This window comes from Camellia sinensis, chromosome 8 (assembly GCF_055761805.1).
Source record: "Camellia sinensis isolate YWXY chromosome 8, ASM5576180v1, whole genome shotgun sequence".
In the NCBI taxonomy this organism is placed as follows: domain Eukaryota; kingdom Viridiplantae; phylum Streptophyta; class Magnoliopsida; order Ericales; family Theaceae; genus Camellia; species Camellia sinensis.
In genome coordinates this window covers 108670978-108698326 of record NC_138968.1, presented here as the reverse complement: position 1 = coordinate 108698326, position 27349 = coordinate 108670978, and the positions used below count along the sequence as shown (strand labels likewise).

General features: G+C 35.9%; 1 protein-coding gene across 1 annotated transcript; it reads left to right on the top strand.

Annotated features, from left to right (window-relative positions):
- Window positions 1-6693: 6693 nt before the first annotated feature.
- On the top strand, window positions 6694-25364 carry LOC114277054 (vacuolar protein sorting-associated protein 24 homolog 1-like). Its single transcript, XM_028218869.2, has 6 exons — window positions 6694-6802; window positions 6983-7059; window positions 19106-19208; window positions 19704-19825; window positions 25027-25197; window positions 25284-25364. The coding sequence occupies exons 1-6, from the start codon at window positions 6694-6696 to the stop codon at window positions 25362-25364; spliced, it is 663 nt and encodes a 220-aa protein (XP_028074670.2).
- The last annotated feature ends 1985 nt before the right edge of the window (window positions 25365-27349 follow it).

Here is a 27349-nt window from a genome sequence, read left to right as displayed (position 1 = left end):
TTTATATGCTTATATTTGTTGAACCTGTTATAGAAAATTGCAACTAGGAACGCTAAAAATCGGCGAGCTCATGGCATAGCTCATACCACAGGGCGTACTACTTTCGCTCAGATACGACATGAGGTTTATATTTTATTGTTTTATTTTTGTATATAAATAAACATTGTATATTTGCAAATTATTTGGATTCTAATTTTCATATTTCTAAAAAAAAGTAGATGACCAATAAGGGGGAGTCTACTGATAAGATGAATGTTTGGCTTATGACATGTAGAGCAGACGACCCAGAGGTTATCCAGACCTTGGTAGTTTCCAAACACCTTTGATTGTATTTAAAGTTTATTTTTTATTTTTTGTGTGTCAACCATCTTAATTTGGCATATACTTGTATGTCTTATTCAATACAGGATGAGTTTAATGGCCAAATTTCTATGCTACCTGAGGATTGTCGGACTTTGGAGGCTAGGAATGCCATTTCCATGAGTTGATAGGTCATGACAATCATGGATATTGTCGCATATACGGGAGAACTGTGCCTCGGAGAGCAGTGTATAAAGATAGTGCTGGGCCATCACAGTCAGCACCCCAGCCATCGATTATTGTTCAGATCACCCAGCAGGTTTGTGTGGAGCTAAGGGATGAGTTGATGGAGGAGCTGCGAGCAGAGTTCTCTACACATTTACAGTAGCTGAGAGCTGAGATGATGGCCTTTGTGCCATAGGGGGCAAGTGTGGATCCCAACAGACAGGTTCGATATAAATTAAATTGTTTGATAGTTAAATTTTCACAAAACATTATGTATAAAATTCGAATATGATTAACACATTATGCATTGACTATCATAGGCTCTTGATGCATCGAGTGGCCACCGGGCATTTAGGGAATCTGCAGACGACGAGAATCCATATACACCACCACCAGAAGATCAGGTATAAAATGTATCTTTACATTCTAAGCTAAAATGTATCTTTGAATTCTTTGCATTGTAAGCTAAGAGACTTGTGGGAGAAGACGGGACTCAAATCGGGTTCTCGGATTAGGAGTTAGAGACGGATTTCACTCTAGGCAAACTAGTTCTTTAAGAAACTTGAATTCGAGGTGTTAACACCCCAAAATCACCAAAAGGGGTCGGTTTAGCACGAAACTTGGCACACACGACCGCCTAGGCACGAGAAACTTGTGGGAGAAGACGGGACTCCAATGGGGTTCCCGGTTTGGGAGTTAGAGCCCTATTTCGGTCTAGGCAAACTAGTTCCTTAAGAAACTTGAATTCGAGGTGTTGATGCCCCAAAATCACCAAACGGGGTCGGATTGGCATGAAACTTGGCACACACGACTGTCTAGGCACGAGAGACCTGTGGGAGAAAACGGGACTCCAATGGGGTTCCCGATTTGGGAGTTAGAGCCATATTTCGGTCTAGGCAAACTAGTCCCTTAAGAAACTTGAATTCGAGGTGTTGACGCCCCAAAATACCAAACAGGGTCGGATTGGCACGAAACTTGGCACACACGACCGCCTAGGCACGAGAGACTTGTGGAAGAAGACGGGACTCCAATGGGGTTCCTGGTTTGGGAGTTAGAGCCCTATTTCGGTCTAGGCAAACTAGTCCCTTAAAAAACTTGAATTCGAGGTGTTAACGCCCCAAAATCACCAAACGGGGTCGGATTGGCACAAAACTTGGCACACATGACCGCCTAGGCACGAGAGACTTGTGGGAGAAGACGGGACTCCAATGGGGTTCCCGGTTTGGGAGTTAGAGCCCTATTTCGGTCTAGGCAAACTAGTTCCTTAAGAAACTTGAATTCGAGGTGTTGATGCCCCAAAATCACCAAACGGGTTCGGATTGGCATGAAACTTGGCACACACGACTGCCTAGGCACGAGAGACTTGTGGGAGAAAATGGGACTCCAATGGGATTCCCGGTTTGGGAGTTAGAGCCATATTTCGGTCTAGGCAAACTAGTTCCTTAAGAAACTTGAATTCGAGGGGTTGACGCCCCAAAATCACCAAACGGGGTCGGATTGGCATGAAACTTGGCACACATGACCGCCTAGGCATGAGAGACATGTGGGAGAAGACGTGACTCCATTGGGGTTCCCGGTTTGGGAGTTAGAGCCATATTTCGGTCTAGGAAAACTAGTTCCTTAAGAAACTTGAATTTGAGGTGTTGACGCCCCAAAATCACCAAACGGGGTTGGATTGGCACAAAACTTGGCACACACGACCGCCTAGGCATGAGAAACTTGTGGGAGAAGACGGGACTCCAATGGGGTTCCCGGTTTGGGAGTTAGAGCCCTATTTCGGTCTAGGCAAACTAGTTCCTTAAGAAACTTGAATTCGAGGTGTTGACCCCCCAAAATCACCAAACGACGTCGGTTTAGCACGAAACTTGGCACACACGACCGCCTAGGCACGAGAGACTTGTGGGAGAAGACGGGGCTCGAATTAGGTTCCCGGTTTGGGAGTTAGGGTCGGATTTCTGTCTAGCCAAAATTATTTACTTAACTATCTTTGTAATTATATAGTAGTTAATTTTTTATGTTTTTTTGTAATTAAAATATTAACAGATAATTATATTGTCATTAATTATTTTCATTTTTTATTTTCAGATATTTCCTGAGTAGCAGTTTGCTTCTTGTGGAATGCAAGCGTGTGAAGATTGTGACAAACTTTTGTTTTTGTAACCCACGGAAGAATCATGACGAATACTTTTATTTTTGATTTACGTTATTTAGATTTGTGAACATTATGTATGTATTATGCAACATTATGTGATGGGATAATTTTGATGATGTGTTGTTATGAATGGAAGAATACTTTAATTATGGATGAATTTTTATTTATATACAGGAATTTTTATATTATTATATAATTATCATTTTTTTTTAGTTATTTTCATTTAATACAGGTAGTTTTCATATTTTTAATAATTGTGTTGCAGTTTTTTTTTTTTTTTGAGATGGTATCATACTGTCTCAAAAAAGGTTTTTTACGACGGTAGCATAGCCGTCGCGAAAGATATTGGCATTATTAGTTAATTGAAACAAAAGACCTTTAGCGACGGTATCCTTCACTGTCGCAAATACTATTTTTAGCGACAGTATTTTTACCATCGCAAATAACCATTTTAACGATGTCATTTTTTCGGTCTCAAATAAAACTTTTAACGATGGTATTTTTAACGTCGCAAATAACCTTTTTAGTGACAGCACCACAGTGCCGTCTCAAAAACTTCAAATTTCTACACATTAATAACGACAATATTTTGCCGTCGCTAAAAGGCACTCTTGCCGTCGCCTATATTTTGCGACAGCGTCATACCGTCGCTAAAGGCCTTTAGCAACCCCCTTTGTTGCAACCCCCCTATTACCGTCGCTAAAAGCTCGCTGCCGTCGCAAAAAAACTTTTGAGACAGGGTTTTGGGTATTTGCGATGGTATTTTACCGTCGCAAAAAGCAATTTTTTTGTAGTGCAAGAAAAAAAAACGCCAAAGCTAAGACAGCCCAAAACCAAACAAAGAACAAGACAGCAGGAGACATGCAGCTCCAGCAGCCTAACACAGCCACCCAGCAACCACACAGAACAGTAGCTGAAGACCAAAGGCTGCAAGAGCCACAAGCCACCTGCTGAAAAAACAAACCCAATATGCTCCAATCACCAGTTCAGCAACCACACAGATAATGGAGAACCTGAACAAGATCTACAAAGGAGAACATTGTATTTGATTCTTTAGTTGGAAAATTATAAAGAAGTATAACTGCATAAAAGATTATTTTATTCTTTTAAATTGTTTACCGAGCAATGACTATGCTAAATTTGACAATTTATTATTTTATTTTTTGGTTGAGATTTGCAACATGTTTTCTTTTATTATTTTATCAATTAAAAAAAAAATTATTACACTATTTTTAAAAAACAATTCTAATATTTTAAATTTTTTTTTAACACATGTTTGCAAAATATAGTCCACACTTCAAAACTATAAACCAAAAATAAATATATCCTACTTGAATATTTAATCCATTCACAACATAAACTAAAAATTGAGCTCAAAACAAAAAAAAAAAAAAAAAAAAGAGGAGAAATTTATACACTTGGGGGTAATGCTATATACAGTGTGCACCATTTGTAACACAATTTTGTGGTATCTGTTAAGTACTTTTGTAGTAAATGTTATATATTTTTTTGGATAGAGTTATGACAATTAGTGATTCAGAAATAGAGTTACGTATTTTATGGTAAGTTACGTATTTTTGTGAAAATGTTACGCATTTTTTGATTAGAAAATGTTTGAATGAAAAGTGTATAATTATTGCAAAATTCATGACTTCATTTACGAGTCACAAATTATCATAACTCTACCAAAAATATTACGTAGCATTTATCACAAAAAAATGTATAACGGGTGCATATTGAAGGAGTGTATACCATAGAATTTCCCTAAATTTGGACCAATTTTGTTTTTTGAATAGTCATTCTTGTTGGAAAATAATAGTTTTTGGTGACTTTAATGTGAAATTAAAGTAGGTTTTAATCCTCTATTGAGGTGGGTTAAAGTGTGTTTAAATTCTTTGTAATGAAATCTTTGCACCATAAAAAGAATGACAAAAAACCATTAAGATTTAAAAGAGAAATTGACTCATTAAGTTGGCCTCGTGGTGTTGGGAAATGCATGTAACCTTCTGTCCCACATTGATTATAGAGGAAAGCATTGATGGGTATTTAAATCCCATCTTTTGCCTAAGGGTGTGAGCCTTTAAGGGCATTCAAATTTTCTAAAAGAAGGGAGTTATAGATGCTTCAAGGATGGACTGGAGCTAAGACTATGACCAAGTTGGTTATGCAAAAATTGCAACTCGGACCAGGCCAAGTCCGAGTCTGTGATCCATGGGTCGTGGATCTTTGGGCTTGAGTGGGTTGGGCCGAGTTGGTAGTCCACCAACCTAATCTTTTGGGCCAAGCCAGGTTGGTGGCTGCAGATATACGCTCATGTATATAAAGAGTGTATAACTCTCACACTTAAAGTCCCATCAGTTTTGCTGCATTTGTTGGGCAGTTTTGCAGAGATTTATTTCTGCATTTGTTGGAGGAAGTTCCTTCTCTCTCCCCTTCCATGTGTATAAAAGGAGATCCCTCTCCTTCAGTTTTTTACCTAGAAAATTTGTCTCTCTTTGTGTTTCAAAGTTTCTCAATTTTATATTCTTTGAAGTCCCATCAGTTTTGCTGCATTTGTTGGGCAGTTTTGCAGAAATTTATTTCTGCATTTGTTGGAGGAAGTTCCTTCTCTCTCCCCTTTCATGTGTATAAAAGGAGATCCCTCTCCTTCAGTTTTCTACCTAGAAAATTTGTCTCTCTTTGTGTTTCAAAGTTTCTCAATTTTATATTCTTCCTAGTGAGAGAGAGTGCTGCTTAAGTTTTGTTCGCTGAAGCTACACCGTAGGTGCTTGGCTGTAGTTGGTCCAACTGTTGTATCCTGGAAGACAGATGTCAAACAACCTCTAGCACCCCAATCGGTGAGGCGGTAAATCTGTTTTAAGGAAACTATCTAGTGTAAGCTTCGGTTTGCTTTCTTTTGCCATTTTTTATTTTATTATGTATTTCCGTTCAATCTACTTGTAATTTTCAACATGTTTCTTTGTTCTGGAATTTACATCCTTGAATATGTATCTATTTGGTTTTATTTTATTACACATATGTACATCAATTCTATTTGACACTGACACCTTAGGATTGGGCAAAAGAATTGAAAAAATTACAAACCAATGCAATCTAAACCAAATTGCACAGTGTGGTTTGATTTTCTTGATGCATAATCCGATCAAACCTTTGAAAATAGGTCATTGTACTTCATACTTACCCAAAAAGGTCATTGTACTTCACAGTTCAATCCATAAATTATAATTATAGTTTTGATTTGGAATCAAATTGTTCCATTTGGATATATATATATCAAATTTGTTATTTATCGTACGCATCTTATATATATTCACCAGTTTTGAACTCTTTTTTCTTGCAAATGTACTATTGTATAACGACATAGCTAATTTTCAACAATCATTTAAATATATTTTATAAAATGATGGTATATTATTTTATTTTTTTGTGATCATATTATGAACGATAGTTTTATAAAATCTATGATTTCAAATCAAACTGAACTGTTGTTCCATGGTTCCGGTTAATTTGGTTCTAAATTTTTAATGATTTCATTTCAAATTTTATAAAAACTTTTCATCTTAATTTTTTTCAAAACCAATCTATACTCATCTCAACACACCTCCTTAATTATCCCAAATATTAGAGACTAGCAATCGAAAATTCAATTTTTTAACCAAAGTCACCCTAGTTGTATAGCATGACCTGGTCATCTAATCATTTTGTAGAATATTTCTAATTATATCAATTGCCAGCACAAAATATTGTCATACTTGTCAGTATGTATGTCTATATATAAGGCAGAAAAGCAAATCACAACTCAAAAAACCAAAAACAAACAAATTACAACTGAACAAGTGAAACAGCGTGTCATCTTGCCAAAATCTTGATTCCTGTTTGAAAAAAAGCTTACTATTTGTTTTCCCAGGAAACAAACAAGCAACTTTGTTCTTCCTGGAAACAAACTGGAAGCTTTGATCCGAACCCACCGTCGTCTTCCTTCCCAAACCATGTTTTTCTAGGTTAGAAAGAGAGAGATGGGTATCAAGACAATCTTTAAACCCAAACAAAACCCAGAACAATTATTGAGGGAATGGCAAAGACGACTCCAGCAAGAGTACCGTAGAATTGAAAGCCTTACCAGAGGCATGTTCTTTTCTTCAATCTATTTCTATTATATGTTTATGTATATACAGATACATATACATTGATGCAAATTGTAATTTCTCATTATGGGTTTTGTTTTGTCAATAATGGGTTTATCTGAATTTGTGTTTTTATGGTGAAAATAACCATGCTTTTTTGTTTTATTTTTTGCCTCACTAGATGTTGAGAAAGAGGAGAAGAAGGTGCAAAGAGCAATTAGGGATGCTGTCAGGAGGAATGACATGATCTTAGCAAGGGTATTAATTTTTCTTTCTTTCTATGATTATATATATATATATTGATTGGATTGTGTTCAATTACATTGTATAATTGTATTAGCGGCAACCCATTTTTCATTTTTTTTGGTTGATTTGAGTTGGTATGGTCCTCAGCCCTAAGCTGAATTAGAATGAAAAGGCCAAGAAGTCAATGAAATTTTTACTTTCTATTCCCTTTGAAATATTGAAGTTCTTGGTAAGTAACCAAAATGCATGCATATGTTGATAACAACGAATAAGATATGGATGTTTTCACTCTCCATATTGCTAGAAGAAATTACAAATTAGGAATGTAGTAAAGTTAGAAAGTAGGTTATTTTTGGAGTCAAATGCTACATTGCTTAATTGGTTATTGAGTGTTAGTGGATTGTATTATGATCATCTGTTTGTTTAGAGCTTTCTTATCGATGAAATTTTAGTGAATGCCATTTTCTTCATGTAAGCAACAGGACAATTTGACCTTGTTAGCACATCTTGACACCAAAAACAAATCATTTTTCATTGGATTGCTTGTGTTCACTTGGAGGTTGTTTGGGATGTCCATCATAGAATGACTCCTTGCCAATTGTCATCACATCTTCTTCATTTTCTTTTATTTTTTGAAAATTAACACTAATATCTAAGTACTTCAGCTTCCACTTTTCTGGGAAAGAAAACTCTACTTTCTTTCACTTATAAGGTTTCACAACTAGTTTAAGTGTTGCTGGCTACTCATGCGTCCTTTTCAATATTTTCCCTAAATTCTCTCTCTCTCTCTTACACTCATACACACACATACACATTAAGTCGTGACCCGAACCCGCCCATACAAGTTTGGATCATAACCGACCAGTAATCATGAAATTACCTATAGCCTCAGACAAAATACAGACATATTTAATAATAAGGGGGCCGAAAGCGGAAGCAAATTAAAAGAAATTTTGTCAAATGAGCTGTGCATAAATGGCATAAACAGAAATTTCACATATATTAATAATTCACACTCATGCAAACATTATAAGATTCCGTATATCCAAGATCTTTCAAGCATCATTGCCATACAAACTAGAACTTATATACAGAAACGGTCGAGTATGGCCAACAAGAGAAAGAAACAGAAAATCAAAAGATCAAAGAAACAAAAGCCTCGCTCATGAGGCGCTCATGACAGACTTCACAAAACTTGATTTCCTTTACAGGTACGCTAAAGCTGGGTTGGATGTTTCGTTGCTCATTTATATACATATAAATATAGAGTGAGCTAACGCCCAGTGAATAACATCAGAGTAAAGGGTTTATGTAAATGAGTTCTAGTAATTGATATAAGCATATATATATATATATATATATCATGAGCAATACGTAATAGAACGACCTCGGGTCCAACGTATAACAGTAGTACAAAATAAAATTGATCATATCATGACAGAACGACCTCGGGTCCAATCATTTATAGTTGTATTATGACTATTCGGTCAACTCATAATAGATAATTAGACTTATCAGATATTCAGAACGACCTTGGGTCTATCTTATCAAATGTCACTACAAGAAAAATCACCTTTGGCGACTAAATTTTTAGTTGCCAAAAGTCCATTTTTAGTCGCCAAAGTCGACTTTTTAGTTTCCCCGACTAAAATTTTTAGTCGCTGCTTTTGTCGCGAATACATGGTCGCCGGAGGTATTGGCGACTAAAACTTTTTTAGTCGGCAAAAAACAGGTCTTTAGCGACCAAAGTTTTAGTCGCCAATAGTGACTTACACTTTTGAAAATGATACATTTAGCGTCTAATCCTTTAGTTGCCAATACTCACTGAATCGCCGACTAAACCGTTTAGTCGCCAAAGGAGCTTCCGTGAAAAAAAAAAAATACCAACTTTTTTGCTTTTTCTGAGACTCAAACCACCAACCTATCCCACATGCTAAACCTTTAGCAACACACTCTCTCCACTATGCCACTACAACACCACATGAATATATATGCAATATATATTATTTATATAGTATATTGACCCGTATTAATATAAAACTATATATATAAATATAATTATTTTTATTCAATATAATTTATGTAAAAAATAAATTATTTACTAAAAAAAAATTGAGGCCACTTTTGGCGACTAAATCCATTATTTAGTCGCCAATTCTGTAATTTTGGGCTACTAATTATTTTTTAGTCGCTAAAAAAATAAGTTTCGCCTAAAAATAAACAGTTTTGGCGACAAACCTGTTTTTAGTCACCAAAAAGTCCCCTTTTGGCTACTAAACTGAATTTTAGTCACCAATTGGCTGTTTTTAGCTACTAAATTTTTTTTAGTAGCCAAAAGGCTTCACTTTCAGCGACGAAGCTGTTTTTAGTCGCCAAAACACGTATAATCGGCGACCAAACTGTTTTTTAGTCGCCAAAACCTATACTTTTGGCTACTAAATTATTTTAGTCACCAAAAACCGTCACTTTTGGCTACTAAAAAACCTTTAGTCGGTAAAACCCATATAATCGGCGACTAAATTGATTTTTAGTCGCCAATAACTATACATTTGGCTACTAAATTGTTTTAGTCACCAAAAGTCTTCACTTTTGGCTACTAATTCCATTTTAGTCGCCGAAAATGGCACTTTCAGCGACAAAAATAATTTTTTTAGTCACCATTTCTGCATTTTCTTGTAGTGTGTATAGAACGACATTTGGTCCATTTCAATTACATAGAACGACCTTAGGTCCAATTCAAGTGTATCGAAAGGACCTTAGGTCCATCACACATATTTGTGACACATCAATCACATTTACAGATGTCACATTGATAAGACAGATAGAAACTCATTTACGCTTACAAAATCACAAATTCGAAAAGGCTTATCGCATAAGGACATTCAGAAAAAAAAAGTAAGTAAGAAAATATCTTCACTAAGATATTACTCACAGTGATTCAGTTGTTGACTTGTTCTCGCAGATGATCCTACACAATACATCAACGCAGAAATGTTAAATTACATTGCTTAATCGGATTGTTCTTTAACTTACTCAATTCTTTTAGGCCTCATTCTAACCCTTTAATTCATTTAGGGTATTCAATTTATGCCTAAGAATGCTTAAAAAGGAATGAGAATGCACACTTGATCAGAATATTTTCAAAATTTGCTAAAACAAAGCACTTTGCTCGTGTCATGACCCAATTCCGCCCCTAGTAGAATGATGTCGTGATGGCCAGTAATCCGAGATTGCCGAAGGCCAACTTACAAAGATTCACACAACAGAGTATACATATGGGGCATACATGTGCGGAATCATAAATTTAAATCTAATTATTCCATAAGAGCTGTGCATAGATCAAATGAAATGGCATATGTCTTAACATAGTTTTACAACTTGAATACCACATAAAATAAAGTACATCTTATATCTTGATCAAAAGGCTTCTCAAGCCAAAACATACAAAAGAAATGAACTAAAAGCCAAGAAGCATAATCTTCAAGATGCTAGCAAAACACGAATCCAAAACAACTTGCAAATAACATCTTAGGCACCACCCCCCTTTTGCTCAACACCTACATATATATAAGGGAGAGGGGTGAGCTAAAAACTCAGTGAATGATATACATAATAAAGGTTTGAATGAATGATATCTGAGATCTTGCAAAACATTTCATATCATAACTTGTAACAAAGCAAGGGATGAACCAAGTTCATCAATCAAAGTCTTTCAAAGCTTCAAGGGATGCTTACTAGCATCTACATAATACAAGGGATGACATTCCTGACAAAACAAGGGAATAATCGACCTGGAATCAATTAGACGAGCCTACCCACTGAAGCCGTCGCTGGCAAGGGAGATATCTCAAACGAGGGTATTAGTTGCATTATAGTCCCCTAGCACTAAGGACTTTCCAAGAATGTCATCAAAACAAACATAATACTTGATACAAAAATTAAGGGATAATCATTCATGCTTGATCAAATACTTTTCCAAAACAAGCAAAGCTTTTATCCAAAACATTATAACATAGCTTCATTAAAAATACCACTCACAATAGCTCTTCGGGTGTAGGGATTAAGGCAAGAATCCAAGGCATACAATCATATAGCAAAGTCTACTAAATGCATTTCAAGAAGACAAGAAGGAATGCTCAAAGATGGTTATGCAATGCATTCTCAAAACAAGATTCAAATGAGTAAGAAAGATCCCGGCATTTCTTTCCAAAACCAAGTCAAGATAAAACAAAGCATGTGCTAGGAGTCAAATCACTGTTTTTCATCTTGGAAAAGCATGCTGGGTGTAAACTAGGTCTTGGAATGGATGCATAGAGATGATCTGGGCCGAAATGGCCTAACTAGGTGCACTCAGGAGGTCATGACTGAGGTTCCACACCCCTTGGCCGAGGTGTGGCCTCCTTGGCCTAGGTGTGCAGCTACTTGGCGAGATGTTACAAGGTGTCGGCAAAGGTGTACCATGGTCGGCCTAGGTGTGCAGTGGTTGGCCTAGGTGTTCATGCAAGATAGACTAAGGTGCAAGTGATCATGCTAGGTAGGCCAAGGTGAGATACGATACTTGGCCTAGGTGTGAGGTCTGGGCAAGAGTGGGTCTCAGGGACCACATTTAGGGAAATAGTGAAGTCTAGCAGTTTGGGTTTCCCCTTGAAGAACATGAACATGAAGAGCATGAAGCACATGAATGCTAGAATCATAACTTTTTATTCAAAATCTAAGATTTCATGATATAATTTCAAAAACATGGACCTGGGTACCCATGGAGATTTCATGAAAACAAACACAAAACATGGAACTTGATACAAACTTTCGGATCAAAATATGGTTTTCTTTCAAGAACACAAGAACACCACTTTCTCTTTCTAAAACAAAACTTTAAATCAATGCATGGCTCATGAATCGTGCTGGATCGTGCAATGCGATCAGATAATCATAAAGAATAACAAGAGTAGATCAAGAATCTAACCTCGAAATGTAAATCCAACGGTTCAAGGTACGAAGATCAAGCTTGGAAATCTAGTTCTCACTCTAAGAACTTGTCTTCTTCTTCCTAGAGCTTCTCTCTCTACAAGGCAAAGATATGACAAATGATATGGGTTCCTCACTGCTAGCTGGCGTAAACCACTACTAGGACACGTGGCATCACCTGATCAAATCTCCTAAAAAAGGTGCCAGAATGAAAAGACAAGAGTATGACAAAGTGTGTATAACAAGTAAGGTGGCATGGGCACTCTGACAAGGCAATGATCCTAGATCAAAACACAGGCTTCGAGCAAGAAAGGTTTCTTTGATCTTAGCTAGGGAGGATAACACTTGACCTAGGTGTGCCGCACCTCAGCCTAGGTTGTGCCAGTCCGGGAACAAGATTGTTAGGTGTCAGCTAAGGTGCACAACAAGGTTGCAAGGTTCAAGGATCAAAGATCTTGGATGCCTAGATGATACACATCTCGGCCTAGGTGATGAACACGTTGGCCTAGATGATGCACATCTCAGCCAATATGCTAGGGTGAAGGTGGAGGTCAACCAAAGTGGTTCCAAAATGGTTCCAAAATGGTCCTTGGTGTTGACGCACAACAGCCTAGGTGTAAGAGGTTTAAAGGTGTGACCCAGGCGTAAGATAGCAATGATAGAGAGCCTAGGTTCAACACACACAAAGCAAGGAACAAAGCATGCATACAACACTTAGGCAAAGATGATAGTACAAAACAAGACAGGAACCATTACTTAGGCAAAATGAATTAAAGTCTGCTAATGCAAGCTTAACAAACCAAAATCATCTAAATTCACGTGAACATGACTAAGACAAGAATGAGGGTTGTTGTAGCTCGAGCGTGACATTAGTTGCTCGAGCGAACCATTTGGTCTACAAAAGTACTAGATGGTCCGAATCTACGCTCGATGTGCGCTCAAGCCAAGGTGCAAAATAAAAGAGGGTTGCTTGAGCGGTAACTTGGTCGCTTGAGCCAACTGTAATTGTCTACAAAAATACTGGATGCATGCAATGTGTGCTTGAGTGACTGATTGTCCGCTTGAGCAATGCGATAGAATTCTGGAAATTCCAGAACAGGGTTGAGCTTCAACACTTGTATTTCCATATCAATTTCTTGCATGGCTTGATAAAACTTTGAAAACACTTATAAAATCTTCCAAAAACATTAATACAAAGCCAATTCTCAAAAATCAAAGATCAAGGCTTCAAGAATTCTTCAAATAAAATCCAAATCTTTATGCATGTTGATTTTAAGTTTCAAATTCTATTCCAAAGTTTCAAAACATGCAATTCACTTTCAAAACCCTGTAATTCATGTATGCATGTACAATTCATCTTTCAAATTCAACATGGATGAGATAATTATGTTCAAAAATAGTAAAACTCAACCAAACTATGCATGCATGTATGAATTATGTCTAAATTCAAAAATCTTAGCTTAATTCTTGTACTCAATCACATAATTCTCTTGAATTCACAAATGAAATAACTTAGCTTCATGAAGTAGGGTTCAAAAGCTTACCTAAAGTCTTCAATTGAGCTCAATTTAGCAAGTTCTTGAGTTGTCTTCCTTGATTCTTTAATCCTTAAGCAAAAGTCTTCAAATTCAAGGTCTTTCTCTCTCTACAATTGAATTCTCTCTCTTTAAAGCTCTCTATCTTAGAATTTCTTAGCTCAAAATTATGATTAAGGCTTCAAGCTCTTAATTACAACATATTTATACTTGAGATAAAATGACGTTATTTATAAGTAGCACCGTCCTTTCGTCCCCTAGCACGAAAAGGACGGTGCTACTTAGGCTCTTTATAAAATGACGGTACTACTTATGCACGAAAAGGACGGTGCTCTTTATAAAATGACATTATTTATATGTAGCACCGTCCTTTCGTGCTAGGGGACGTTAAGCCTAAGTAGCACCGTCCTTTCGTGCTTTGACGTTATTTATATTTGAAGACTTCAAGCTCTTTATAAATACTTGATATAAATAACGTCCCCTAGCACGAAAGGACGGTGCTACTTAGGCTTAACGTCCCCTAGCACGAAAGGACCCTCAAAACAAGATGTGCTGCGAAAGTTTAGAGTCCTTCAGCACGAGGGACCTATGTTACAAAGGCCCATAGCCCTTTAACACTTGGGTGCTGCGCAAGTTTAGAGTCCTCCAGCACAAGGGACCTATGTTACAAGAGCCCGTAGCCCTTTAACACTTGGGTGCTGCGCAAGTTTAGAGTCCTCCAGCACAAGGGACTTTCCGAGAATGTCGTCAAAGCAAAGCTTACTTGATACATTGCCATTCAAAACAAAGCTTATACTTGATACATAAAATAGGGATATCATTCATGCTTAACAAATACTTTTATCAAAACAAGGCAAAGATTTATCAAAACCTTAAGAACATAACTTTATTAAAAATACCACTCACATTAGTTCTTGGGACGTCAGGATCAAGGCAAAGGTCCAAGTCCTACAAACGTATGGCAAAGCATACTGAATGCACTTCTCAAAACAAGTCTTACATGCATGCAAATGATCTCACAAAACATGCTGGAAGTCAAAACACTATTTTACATGTCAGGGAGACATGCTGGGTATCAACCAGGTCTTTGCCGAGGTCCCACACCTCTTGGCCGAGGTGTGGCTACCTAGGCTTCGGCGTGCGGTTGAATGCCGAGGTGCGCACAAGACAAACTAAAGGTGTAAGTGATCATGCAAGGTAGGCCAAGGTGAGATACCATGCTTGGCCTACGTGTGAGGTCTAGATAAGAGTGATCTCGGCAACTACACCTCGGGAAGTGAGGTCTGGAGATCTGGGTTTCCACCCGTGAAGAACAGGAAAAACATGAACATGAAGAACATGAAGAACATGAATGTCAAAATCCTAACTTCTTTGTTACAAAATCTAAGATTTCATCCTATGAGTTCGAAAACATGGACCTGGGTACCCATACTTGAAAATCATATGAAAACAAACACAAAAACATGGATCTTGGCATGAGCTTTCGGATCAAAACATAACTTTTTTTGAAGAACACATGAATGCTATTTTCTCTTTCTAAAACCGGACTTCAAAACAATGCATGGCTTACAAATCATATTCAATCATGCAATGCAATAACATAAGCATAAAGAACAACATGCGCAGATCAAGAATCTAACCTGAGAACACGGATCTAACGGTTCGATCTTTAGGGATCAAGCTTGGAAATCTTCTCTCCCTCAAGAACTCCTCTGCCTCTTCTAGAGCTTCTCTCTCTACTCTTCAAAACAAGTATAGAAACAAATCATGGGTTTCTCTCTCTGCTGGCTGACTTAACTCTCAGCTCGGACACGTGGCAACGGCTGGTTGGTTCTCTTCAAAAAGGTGATAGGTTGACAAGACAAGACTATGACAAAGTGTATCTAACAAGCTACTCGGTATGGCACTCCGGCAAGTGATGACATCGGCTAAGGACAAAGCTTCGGCAACTAAGGTGACAATGACCTCGGCTAGGAAGGATAACACTTGACTAAGCTGTGCCACACCTTGGCCTAGATGTGCCACACCTCGGTCTAGGTCATACCACTCCAAGACAAGATCACTCAGGTGCAAAGGTAACATCTCGGCCTAGATGATACACATCTCGGCCTTGGTGATTCACACCTCGACCTAGATAATGACATCTCGGCCAATATGTCAGGGCGAAGGTGGAGGTCAAACAAAGGGGTTCCAAGATACTTCTAGACTGAAGATGACCTCGGCTTGGAATGATCTAGGCGTAATGTAACCTAGGCTTGGCATAACTTCGGCTTAACATAACTTAGGCTTGGCACGACCTAGGCTTAACATGACCTAGGCTTGAGACAACAAAGGGGGAACAAAGCATACACACAACACTTAGACATAACACATAAACACAAGGCAGGACAAGATTCATGAATGCAACCTTAACAAGACAAAGTTATGCAAATGAACTTGAATATGACTATGACAGGAATATGGGTTGTTGCAGCAACTTAACATGGCAAAACATACAAATGCATGCAAACATGACTAGGACATAAAATGTGGGTTGTTACACAGAAGCAGATTAAAAGAAATTTTGTCCAATGAGCTATGCATAAATGGCATAAATAGAAACTTAACATATATTAATAACTCACACTCATGCAAACATAATAAGATTCCATATATCCAAGATCTTTCAAGCATCATTGTCATACAAACCAAACCTTATATACAGAAACGGTCGAGTATGACTAACAAGAGAAAGAAACATAAAATCAAAAGATCAAATAAACAAAAGGCTCGCTCTTGTGGTGCTCATGATAGACTTCACAAAACTTGGTTTCCTTTACAAGTTCACTAAGGTTGGGCTGGACATCCCGCTGCTCATCTACATACATATAAATACAGAGTGAGCTAATGACCAGTGAATAACATCAAAGTAAAGGGTTTATGTGAATGAGTTCAAGTAATTGGCATAAGTATTTATTTATATATATATATCATGAGCAATACATAACAGAATGACCTTGGGTCCAATCATTTATAGCTCTATTATGACTATTTGGTCAACTCATAACAGATAATTAGACTCATCAGATATTCAGAACGACCTTGGGTCCATCTCATCAAATGTATAGAACGACCTTGGGTCCAATTCAAGTGTACATAATGACATTGGGTCCATCACATATATTTGTGACACATCAATCACATTTATAGATGTCATATTGATTAGACAGATATAAACTCATTCACACTTACAAAATCACAAATTCGGAAAAGCTTATCGCATGAGGACATTCAGAAAATAAAGTAAGTAAGAAAATATTTTTACTAAAATATTACTCATAGTGATTCAGTTGTTGACTTGTCGTCGCAAATGATCCTACATAATACATCAATGTACATACATTGAATTACATTGCTTAATCGGATTGTTCTTTAACTTACTCAATTCTCTTAGGCCCCGTTTGTTTTGGGGTGTAATGGATGGGAGGGGATTTGGATGGAGGTGGGGTTATTTAGTGTTGTGTTTTTTTGTAGAGTTGGGGAAGGGATTAGGATGGAGGAGGAGATTAAGATGGAGGCTGGAAGGGGATTGGGATGGAGGAGGAGGTGGTATTAGAAAAATAGTGAGGGGATTAGAATTTTTTTTTATTTTTTACATATTGGGAATTTTTTTTAAACATTAATGTTTAATTTTTTATATTTTTTATTTGTTTTATTATTTTATATAAAAATAATTTAACAATTCGTACACTAACAACTATCATCAAAACAAACACAATTTTACTTAATCCCCTCACTATCAATCCTCTACTAACATCCCCTCTATTCTACCTCTGAAAAAAACGGGGCCTTAGGTCTCATTCTAACCCTTTAATCCATTTTGGATGTCCAATTCATTCCTAAGAATGCTCAGAAAGGAATGAGAATGCACATTTGATCAGAATATGCCTTTTTAAAATTTACTAAAATAGAGCACTTCGCTTAAGCGCAACATTGGTCGCTCGAGCAGACCACTTGGTTTGCAAAAGTACTGGATGGTCTGAATCTAGGCTCGATGTTCACTTGAGCCAAGGTGCGAAATAAAAGGTGGTCGTTCGAGCAGTAACTTGGTCGCTTGAGCTAACCACAATTGTCTGCAAAAATACTAGATACATGCAATGTGTGCTCGAGCAACTGATTGCTCGAGCAACTAATTCTAGAATTCTAGAAATTCTAGAATAGGGTTGAGCTTCAACTCCTGTATTTCCAAATCAATTTCTTGCATGGCTTGATAAAACTTTGAAAACACTTAGAAAATCTTCCAAAAACATGAATACAAAGCCAATTCTCAAAAATCAAAGCTCAAGGCTTCAAGAATGCTTCAAATAAAATCCAAATCTTTATGCATGTTGATTTTAAGTTTCAAATTCTATTCCAAAGCTTTAAAACATGTAATTCACTTTCAAAACCTTGTAATTCATGCATGCATGTACAATTCATCTTTCAAATTCAACATGGATGAGATAATTATGTTCAAAAATAGTAAAACTCAACCAAACTATGCATGCATGTATAAATTGCCTATAAATTCAACAATCTTAGCTTAATTCTTGTACTCTATCATATAATTCTCTTGAATTCACATATGAAATAACTTAGCTTCATGAATTACGGTTCAAAAGCTTACCTAGAGTCTTCAATTGAGCTCAATTTAGCAAGTTCTTGAGTTGTCTTCCTTGATTCTTCAATCCTTAAGCAAAATTCTTCAAATGCAAGCTCTTTCTCTTTTACAATTGAATTCTCTCTCTCTAAAGCTCTCTATCTCAGAATTTTTGAGCTCAAAATTATGATTAAGGCTTCAAGCTCTTAATTACAACATATTTATACTTGAGAATTAGATTAGGGTGTTAATCAAGACTTAAGATTAAATAATTAGTTCTAATTAGTTTAATCTAATTAATCTAGATTGAATCAAATTTTAATTAAATTTCCTAATAGGCTCTAAAAATTATGTTGATCACAATAAGTTAACTAATTTCGATTTTTGACGCGATTAAGGCCTTCAATTTTTAGATCAAAGTAGAAATCATTACAGATTTTCCTATGATCAACATATATAAACTTAAAAACATATTCATTACATATGTATCACTCAAATTCACACTTAATACATAAGCACATGCACAATTAAGGAATTAAAAACATAATACAGAACGAGGTTGTCACACATTAGGTCTTCTGTGTTGTACATGTCAAAGGAAAAAGAAATGCATTCCATTTCCAAACACCTATAAAACATAGAGGGAGCATTAGGGGCAGCAAGTGAAGGGCTTTAAATTGCAGTTTTGCTCTAGGTCTTCTACTCTATGAATTTCATTTATGGGCTGTCATACATTAAAGAAGAATTATTCATGAATTGTTTTTCTATGTGTTCCAAGTTCAGGTATAGCTAGAGGAGATATTTTAATGAGCTGATTGGATATAAATCTTTTATGTTGGATAGTTTTTTATATTCACCTCATTGTCAATACTTGCATTTTTCATTGATTTAATATTTGTTGTCCTCTTTCTTCTTTCTTCCTAATTAACTATTTTCTCAGGCAATTGCCAAGGAAATGGTGAGGTCAAGGAAAATGATGAATCGACTTCGTGAGAACAAGGCACAACTAAATTCAATATCAATTCACCTTGGAGAATATGTTGGTATGATGTTCTACACAACTAAAACACATCAAAAATTTAACGTTCATTGAAAATTTTAATATTAGCAGAAAATTTGAATACATGTTCTTATTTTTCATAGAGAAATTAAAACTATCGTATATGTTTCCTTTTAACTTGAATTTTTATCTAGTTTCCTCTCCCTATAGAACTTTAAAGCTTTACTCTAGAAAGTTTGCGAAGTTCAACAAAATAAGTTAGTGATCTCAAAAATTGGATGTGAACTTTATCAATGAGTGGGAATCAATTATTTGAACTTAAATCCTTATTTTTTTTCCACGTTAACTTTCTTAGCTGATCATTAATTCATATGGCCTTTTCCTAATAGATTAGTTTAGGTTGTGTTAGTGTTCTTGTTTTTCAATTTTTATTTCAATTTATTGGCCAGGACATCTGAAATAATTATTAATAAGAAACTTTAATTCATCTCTTGTTTTAATATTGGTTCGTTACTCAAATTCTGGGTTTGGTTTGCAGCTATTGTTCACACAGTGGGTCAGTTGTCAAAGAGTACTGAGGTCACAAAACTTGTAAATGAGCTGATAAAAGCTCCAGAAATATCCAGCAAAATGAAAGAATTCAGAAAACAAATGACAAAGGTGATTTTATTTCTTGAACTATTAAATAATAGTGACTAATTGTAACATAACAAAATAAATATGACAACTCATCTCATTGGCGGAAATAGACTTGAAACAACATACTTTCATTTCATTAGAGTTAATATACAAAAGGTAACACATGCAACATACATTCATAAATGTCCTATCCTGAATCTACAACATGTGTTACTAATAATCAAAAGAAGAAAGTTGAACAAATATTTAAATTCCCTAACGACTTACATCTTTCCAAGTTATTCCTTGGTTACAACCAAATGAGTCTAGCTCAGCACAGTCAAAGCCCTTGGCCGTACAAAAATTAAGTACAAGCAATAATAAAATTGAGCCTTCAGCTCCACAGTCCTCCCAAGCTAAGTCCTTGGTGGAGGCATATCACCAGTACCTGAAAATGGTTTTTCCTAAGTAGGGTGAGCCAAAGCCCAGTAAAGACAATCTAACACAATATATGAATCTTAACAAAGTTATAAATATGAAGTGTATATACAATCCCTATGACAAAATCATTTACAACTCTCTCACAAAACCATGCCATGCCAAGTTTTATATCACTAACCATATTATCTTAACCCCTTTCTAACTCAATTCATTTTATCTCAATTCATGAGTTACTTCCATTTATTACAGAAAACCAAACTGAGGATACAATTCAAAGGTTTTTGAATCAATATAGTCATCACACAGACACTTTCATTTGTCATTTTACGAAAATTTCATCCGCAGGAATCGACACCCATGTATACACAATGTTTTCGGGACTTTCACTTTGGACGCACAGGCTAACTTAATTCAATAGAGTCCATTTCCTTTCTCCTTCCAAACATCATACATATGCAATGTATTAAACACAGTCATATTCAATGACAATCAATAAGAGATTAGTTTTAGTTCACCTAATCCTCGTGCAATTTCTAGCACAATCATGGCTTCCTCCACCGATAGCCCAAAACAGATATTTCTAAACAGATATACAATCTCTAAAATAGATAAATTATCCAAACTTTCATAGGTGAGAGGTAATACATGTCACGCCCTACACCTGCCCCTAAAGGTTTGGGCATGACCTAAGCAAAAACTGACATAAAAACTGATGTACACACCGTACGGGGCCTTATCGGAAGCATAAAATATTAATAAAACATAAATACGAGCATACTCCATTGAGCTATTTCTAATATGCCAAGATCTCATGCATTACATACATCATCAAAAGCGGATAAAGTTTAAAACTATATCCTTGGATATCGTGTATAACATATACATTTACAGTCCTGGCCCGATAATTGGGCATAACAAAAGGAATATAAAAGTTAAGTACAACATCCGTAGGTGGCTCTCAAAAGCAGACCCATAACTTAGCAGCTTCACAAAAATAAATGGCCTGGTATAGTGCCTGAACATGTAAAGGTTGACAAAAGGGACAGCGTCAAAGTTAGGACTGACCCCCTGACTGATAACCTACAGAAACAGACATAATAGAGAGTGAGCCGAGCTCAATGAGCAGTAATACATAATGAAAGACGTCTGACTTGAAGCTTAAATACATCAATACATAAAAAGATGCAGCATGCACATGATTTGTCTGATTCTGCGTTTAGCTCATAATGGCCCTAGGCCTATTCCCGTGACATAAGCATGTGGCTATAAGCCCTTGAAACATGATGGCACGAAGCCCTTGAACATATGGCACGAGGCCCTTGTATTACACTTGAAACTTGTGGCGCGAGGCCCTTGAAAATACACTTGAAACTTGTGGCACATGGCCCTTGAAATGTACTTGAAACTTGTGGCACACGACCCTTGAAAATGTACTTGAAACTTGTGGCACATGGCCCTTGAAAATGTACTTGAAACTTGCTTTAACACCAACATATCTTAAACATGCATAAGTACATTACATACTTGAGACATTAACATAATTGCCTTACATGCCTTGAAACATTGACATGATTACATAACATTACATAGGTACTACTATTCACAGTGTTGAGGTGGCGTGTTGCTTCCTTCTGGAATGTGCCCTGCACACAATTAATACATTAGTTTCTTTTTTTTTATAAAGCATTTCCTGAGTCTTACACCTTGCATGCTTACAACCACTTTAAAATCATCTGTAAAATATTCTAAAAATACCAGAGAAACAAGCACTCAAAGCTGAACAAACATTTAATTTTTCCTGAAAATGAGTCCCCCGCTCGAGCGCCACTTTGGCCGCTCGAGCGGACTGTAAAATACACCAAACTGCTGAGAGGTGGTTTTTCCCGCTCGAGCGGACCAAGCGAATTTCTGAAATTCTGGACCTCCATTGGAGTCCCAACCTGGTATTCACTCCATTTTTACATGCAACCCAAGGTTAGGTTAATGTAATATTCCCACCTAACATCACTATAACATGGATTCTACATTGAGTATAACAAATTAACCAAGATTAGAAGCTTTAACAAGCCATCTCTCTCTCTCATTCCATTCTTGGATTCAAGTTCTTCATATCTTTGAAACATAACACATGATATATGCATAATTCCATGAAGTGATGGTAGAAAACCATAGATGGAAGTATAATTCCCTACCACACTCAATCTAGATGCCTAAGCAACCAATTGAGAGAAACCCTCATTAATCAAGCATGAATTGGACATGAATCAAGCATACACATCAATTACAAACTCTAAGTAGCCATAATAAGAAGGATTTGAGCTTACCTTGAATTCAATCCTACACCTCTAACAACTTTGCCAAGCTTTCTTGTTGGATCCCTTCTCCCCCAATTTCTCTTCTTCACTTTCTCTTCTTTTCTCCCCCAAAATGGTATTCACGTTTTTTTCCCTTTTTTTCCTAAGGCTCATGAAGTCTTAGAAGTCTATATGCATATAAGGCATATAAGACAAAAATGAATCGTTTAATCATTCTAAAATTAAAATTTCGCGAACATGCTTAATATTACTTAAAAATTATGCTGATCACAGATATATAATCAATTTCAGCTAATTAAGCTGTTAAGGCTTCCAATTTCTAATGCAAACGTGTTAATGGTGACAGATAGTTTCCTTGTGAGACAGATAGACATTCATAGACATGGATTTCACTTCCTTAATCATAATTTTTCACGGAACTACACAGTAAGCATTTAAAAGTACCATTTGAGGACTGAGAGTATAACAGAAATCATGTACGAGGGTCGGGTTATTACAATACATATCCAACTTCACCATTTATATAAACATCCATCCAATTTCATGTTTCCATTACCAATTTCATTATTTATACAAAATAATCCTTTAAGAAGTTTTAGGGCAAAATTCCATTTTCATCCAAAACCCAACCCATGTGCCAAAATCAACAATCTCAACACCACACAACCTCATAGCCACACTCATAATCATTCTTAACACATACACTTGAAAACCCCTTTTTTGATTTTAAACCAAAATCTTAGGTTTGTTCAAAATCACCTCAAATTCCAATGTTTCTTACCTATCAATGAATAACCAAGTTAAAAACCATACGAGAGTGTAGAAAAATCCCTACCTCAAGTTTAGAAACCGAGAGACAGAATGGAGACATTTCCAACACGGCGAAATCCAACCCTATTCGGATGAGAATAAAGCCCTTAAGATGCCCTATCTTTTTATCAAAGAGGGTAGGGTGTAGAAATCACTAAATCTAGGTGAAAAAGTGTAGAGAGTGTGAGTTTTAGAGAAAGGGGTTCTTAACTTTAGGGTTTGGAGAGAAATAGATATGAAAAAGTGATGAAAAAGTCATTTTCGCGAACTGATATATCCACAGTCCGCTCAAGCGCAGGAGTTGACGCTCGAGCATCAGACACAATAAGCTGTTCTGCTCGAGCGCAGAATACACACATCCAGTAGTTTTGCAAACAGAAGAACATTGCTTGAGCATAAGAATGGCCACTCGAGCGCACACCCGCTCGAGTGTAGGAAACGCCGCTCGAGCGTAGAATACACTCTCCTTGTAGTTTTGCAGACCTGCAAAAGTACTGAGAGTTTGCAAAGCCCGCGTGAGCGCAAGAAGTGCCGCTCGAGCGGAAGAACAAAAATTTGGACAACAAAAGTTTGAAAACTAAGCAACCAACCTGTTCCAAACAAGCTCCAACGAACTCAAAAGCCAAACTCAAGTAAGAATAAAGAGGATAATATATGAACACCACTTGGAAACCATAAAACCCTAGTTCCAGAATATCAAATGGGTCAGGTCAAAAATCGGAATCACTATAACTTGACTAATGTTGTATATGGATCTTGAATTTGTGGAGAGAAAGGGGAAAAAAAAAAAAACCTTAATTCTTTTACTTTTCCCTTCTCTTTTCATTTCCCTCCACAAATTCAAGATTCAAACAAAACATAAGCTTTCCTCTGGGAGAATCATTGAACCTATTTTATAAGCTCTTGAGAACCAGTTACCCCAATATTCCCAATTCATCTTTCATGTTTACTGCTGGCATGGCATATTAGAATGTCCTAACTTGTCTAAATGTTGTTTGGTGTTCTTTAATGCATTATTTTTTACACAAAAAAAAAAAAAAAAAAATTGAAACAAAAAAAAAACAAAACAAAAACGCACACATGAAAATGAGGGTGTAAAATTTTTTACCAGTGTTCTGAATGTCCTTCTGAGACTTACTTTCCTTTCATTTTCTAGTCTCCAAGCAACAAAAATAGAGGTGTTTAACTTACTTTTTGAAAATCGCCAAGGAAATAAGCTAAGCATTAAAATGCCCTAAGATTTAGTTCTCTCTCTCAAATCATGCTTAATGTTTGAGGCAACTTGAGAGCATTATATATACTTTTTTTATATCAGCATTACATATACTTATTGGGTAAATTACACTAACACCTCCTGAGATTTGGTCCAATTACATTCCATCCTTGTAGTTAATAGTCTCATTTCAAAAATCCCCCTGCTTATATAAAATGCAACAACTCCTAATAGAAAAATAGAGGAAATTACATTAAAAAAAAAAAAAAAAAGAGGAAGTAAAGCAAAGTAAGAAAAGAGAGAGTGCATGTGTTCAATGTCTTCATTTCGTCTAAATAATTAAAATGACAAGAGGGTTAGTGTAATTTTTCAAACGTTAGGGGATGATATGTATTAAACCCAAACCTCGAGGGGGTGTAAGTCTAATTTATCCATACTTATTTCATTATGCATGTATTTCACAGGCTGGTGTTATTGATGAGATTGTAAATGATACTGTTGACAAAGCATTGGATTTAGAAGACGAAGAAACTGAAATTGATCAAATAGTGGTAGATGTGGTTGGACAACTTTCAAAGTCTCTTGGAAAATACAGCGGAAATCTACCTTACGAGAGAGAAAACTTTGTTAAAAGCGTACGCCTAACACAACTCACGTTTAAATATTACAAGATGCAGTTTCGAAGGAAGCTAAACAAACAAATGTGTTGCATATTTTGCAGGAAGAATCTATGGTTGAGGTTGAAGATGAAATGGAAAATCTAGAAGAGATTGAAGAGCAGCTTGCTAGATTGGCTTTGTAGTTAAAAACATCCTCTTCATTGCCCTTTCCTCAGTTTGTTGGCATCATGAGAAAGAAAAAATCTAGGAATATAGAAACTGAATCATAGAACTTTACACAACCCTCTTATGTCCGGTTCCGTAATTGGTTTTTGTGCAAGCACAAGAACTACAGAAGCAGGCACGGTGCAAGTTACTCGCTTTGAGATGGTGGGCGTTCGAGCACAGAGTCCTCGTAAATCGAAAATGACGATTTTATTACTGGTTGTAATTCTGGAATAGTTTTGGTGTGTAGAAATACCAACAATTATCTTATGTTTTGTATTAATATGAATGGCATCAATCTCGTGAGAGGACTAGAACTGTGTGTATGTATGCCATGAAGCAATCTTGGAATGGTTTCATTTTGTCTCTTCTATGGAAAGTGATATGTTGGTTTGCAATAAAAAATAATTCTTTACTAAACCTTAATTCAGAAGATCAAAGGTTCAGTTCAAGTATCGAATCATAGGGACTATAGGCTAAGTTGTGTTGATTTAGAAATTGTTTTAAATTAATTCAATTGAAGTGATTTGTGAACGACTATTACTATTAACTGAAATTGATATCAAATCAAATCGGATGAAAACAAAGTAAATGGTGTTTCAATAATGAGACGTCTTAGGATTTTAAATCCAATCCTTATCGTATAATTAGGGTTTGTTGTGCCAATTTTTAGATGATCAATAACTTCAACAATAGTGATTTATTATTGCCACAAATCCTAATAATAGCTTCAAGTGTATTCACTCTTTCAAACTATAAATATGAATCGTCTTTAGTTGGTATGATTACGGTCGTAGGTACAGTTTGTCTTTCCTAAGTATGATTCGTCATGCGATTTCAAAACGTGTGCAAATATAATCATTGTATAACTATATATTCAAAATTGCAAAAATTGAATACGTGAATTGAATAAATATTTTTATTGAATGGAAATCTTTAACAGTTATAAAATCTAGAGGTGAACATGGTCCGAATTGGTTCGGTTTGAGATAGAATCAGGACCAATTCGCTGTTTATGATTTCATAAAAATTAGAATAAAACCAATCTATTTAAACACGGTTCGGTTCAGTTTGGAACCATGGTTTCACGTTCACAAAGAAAAATCATGTAACATTTTAATTTCAAAAATCATATAACATTTTAAACATACATATTGTTCCACAATTAACTTAAACAAGCATAACATCAAGTAAATAAAAAATATTGTTCAACATATAGTAAGCATAAAAATCTCATCAAACAAATATTTTGTCTGTAGGAACAACAATTATAAAACTAAAAGGGCGAATTATACTAACGATTCCTATAGTTTGGGCCTTGTGTCACTTTGATCACAGACTTTTCAATTGTGACACATTTGACCATGAATTTTGAATCTTGTTCCAAATAAGGACAATTGAAGATACCATTACTCAATTTCAAGGGTAAAGTCATTAATTTGATAAAATATAAACTAATTTGACAAAAATAAATGTCAAAAAAATATTTTTAAACTTTTAAAAATCATTTCTACCCACTAAAGATAAAATTATGTAAAATTGATAAATTCTTTAGACATTTATTTATTTATTTATTTCCAAATTAATTTTATTATGTGTTTGGATGATGATCATGTAATGGGTGGCAATCTTGCCATGAATTGACGAAATAAAATGTTCAAAATTTTGTGGCTTGGTTATACATTTTGTGAATTGGTTACGACATTTTTTATTACATTAATTTATGACAAAATTACATATTTCGTGGTTGATGTTATGAAATTTAGTGGTTTGGTTACACATTTAGTGGTATGGTGCGTATTCCCATGCAATATGTACTAAAAAAAATTAGGAGATTTGGTCAAAACCCCCTCATAATAAAACTTTAATGTATTAAGGATAAGCACAAATTTTTTTTCTTGAAATGTCCAATACATACCATTATTATCAAAATATTCAACTTTAAAATAATATAACTTTTGAT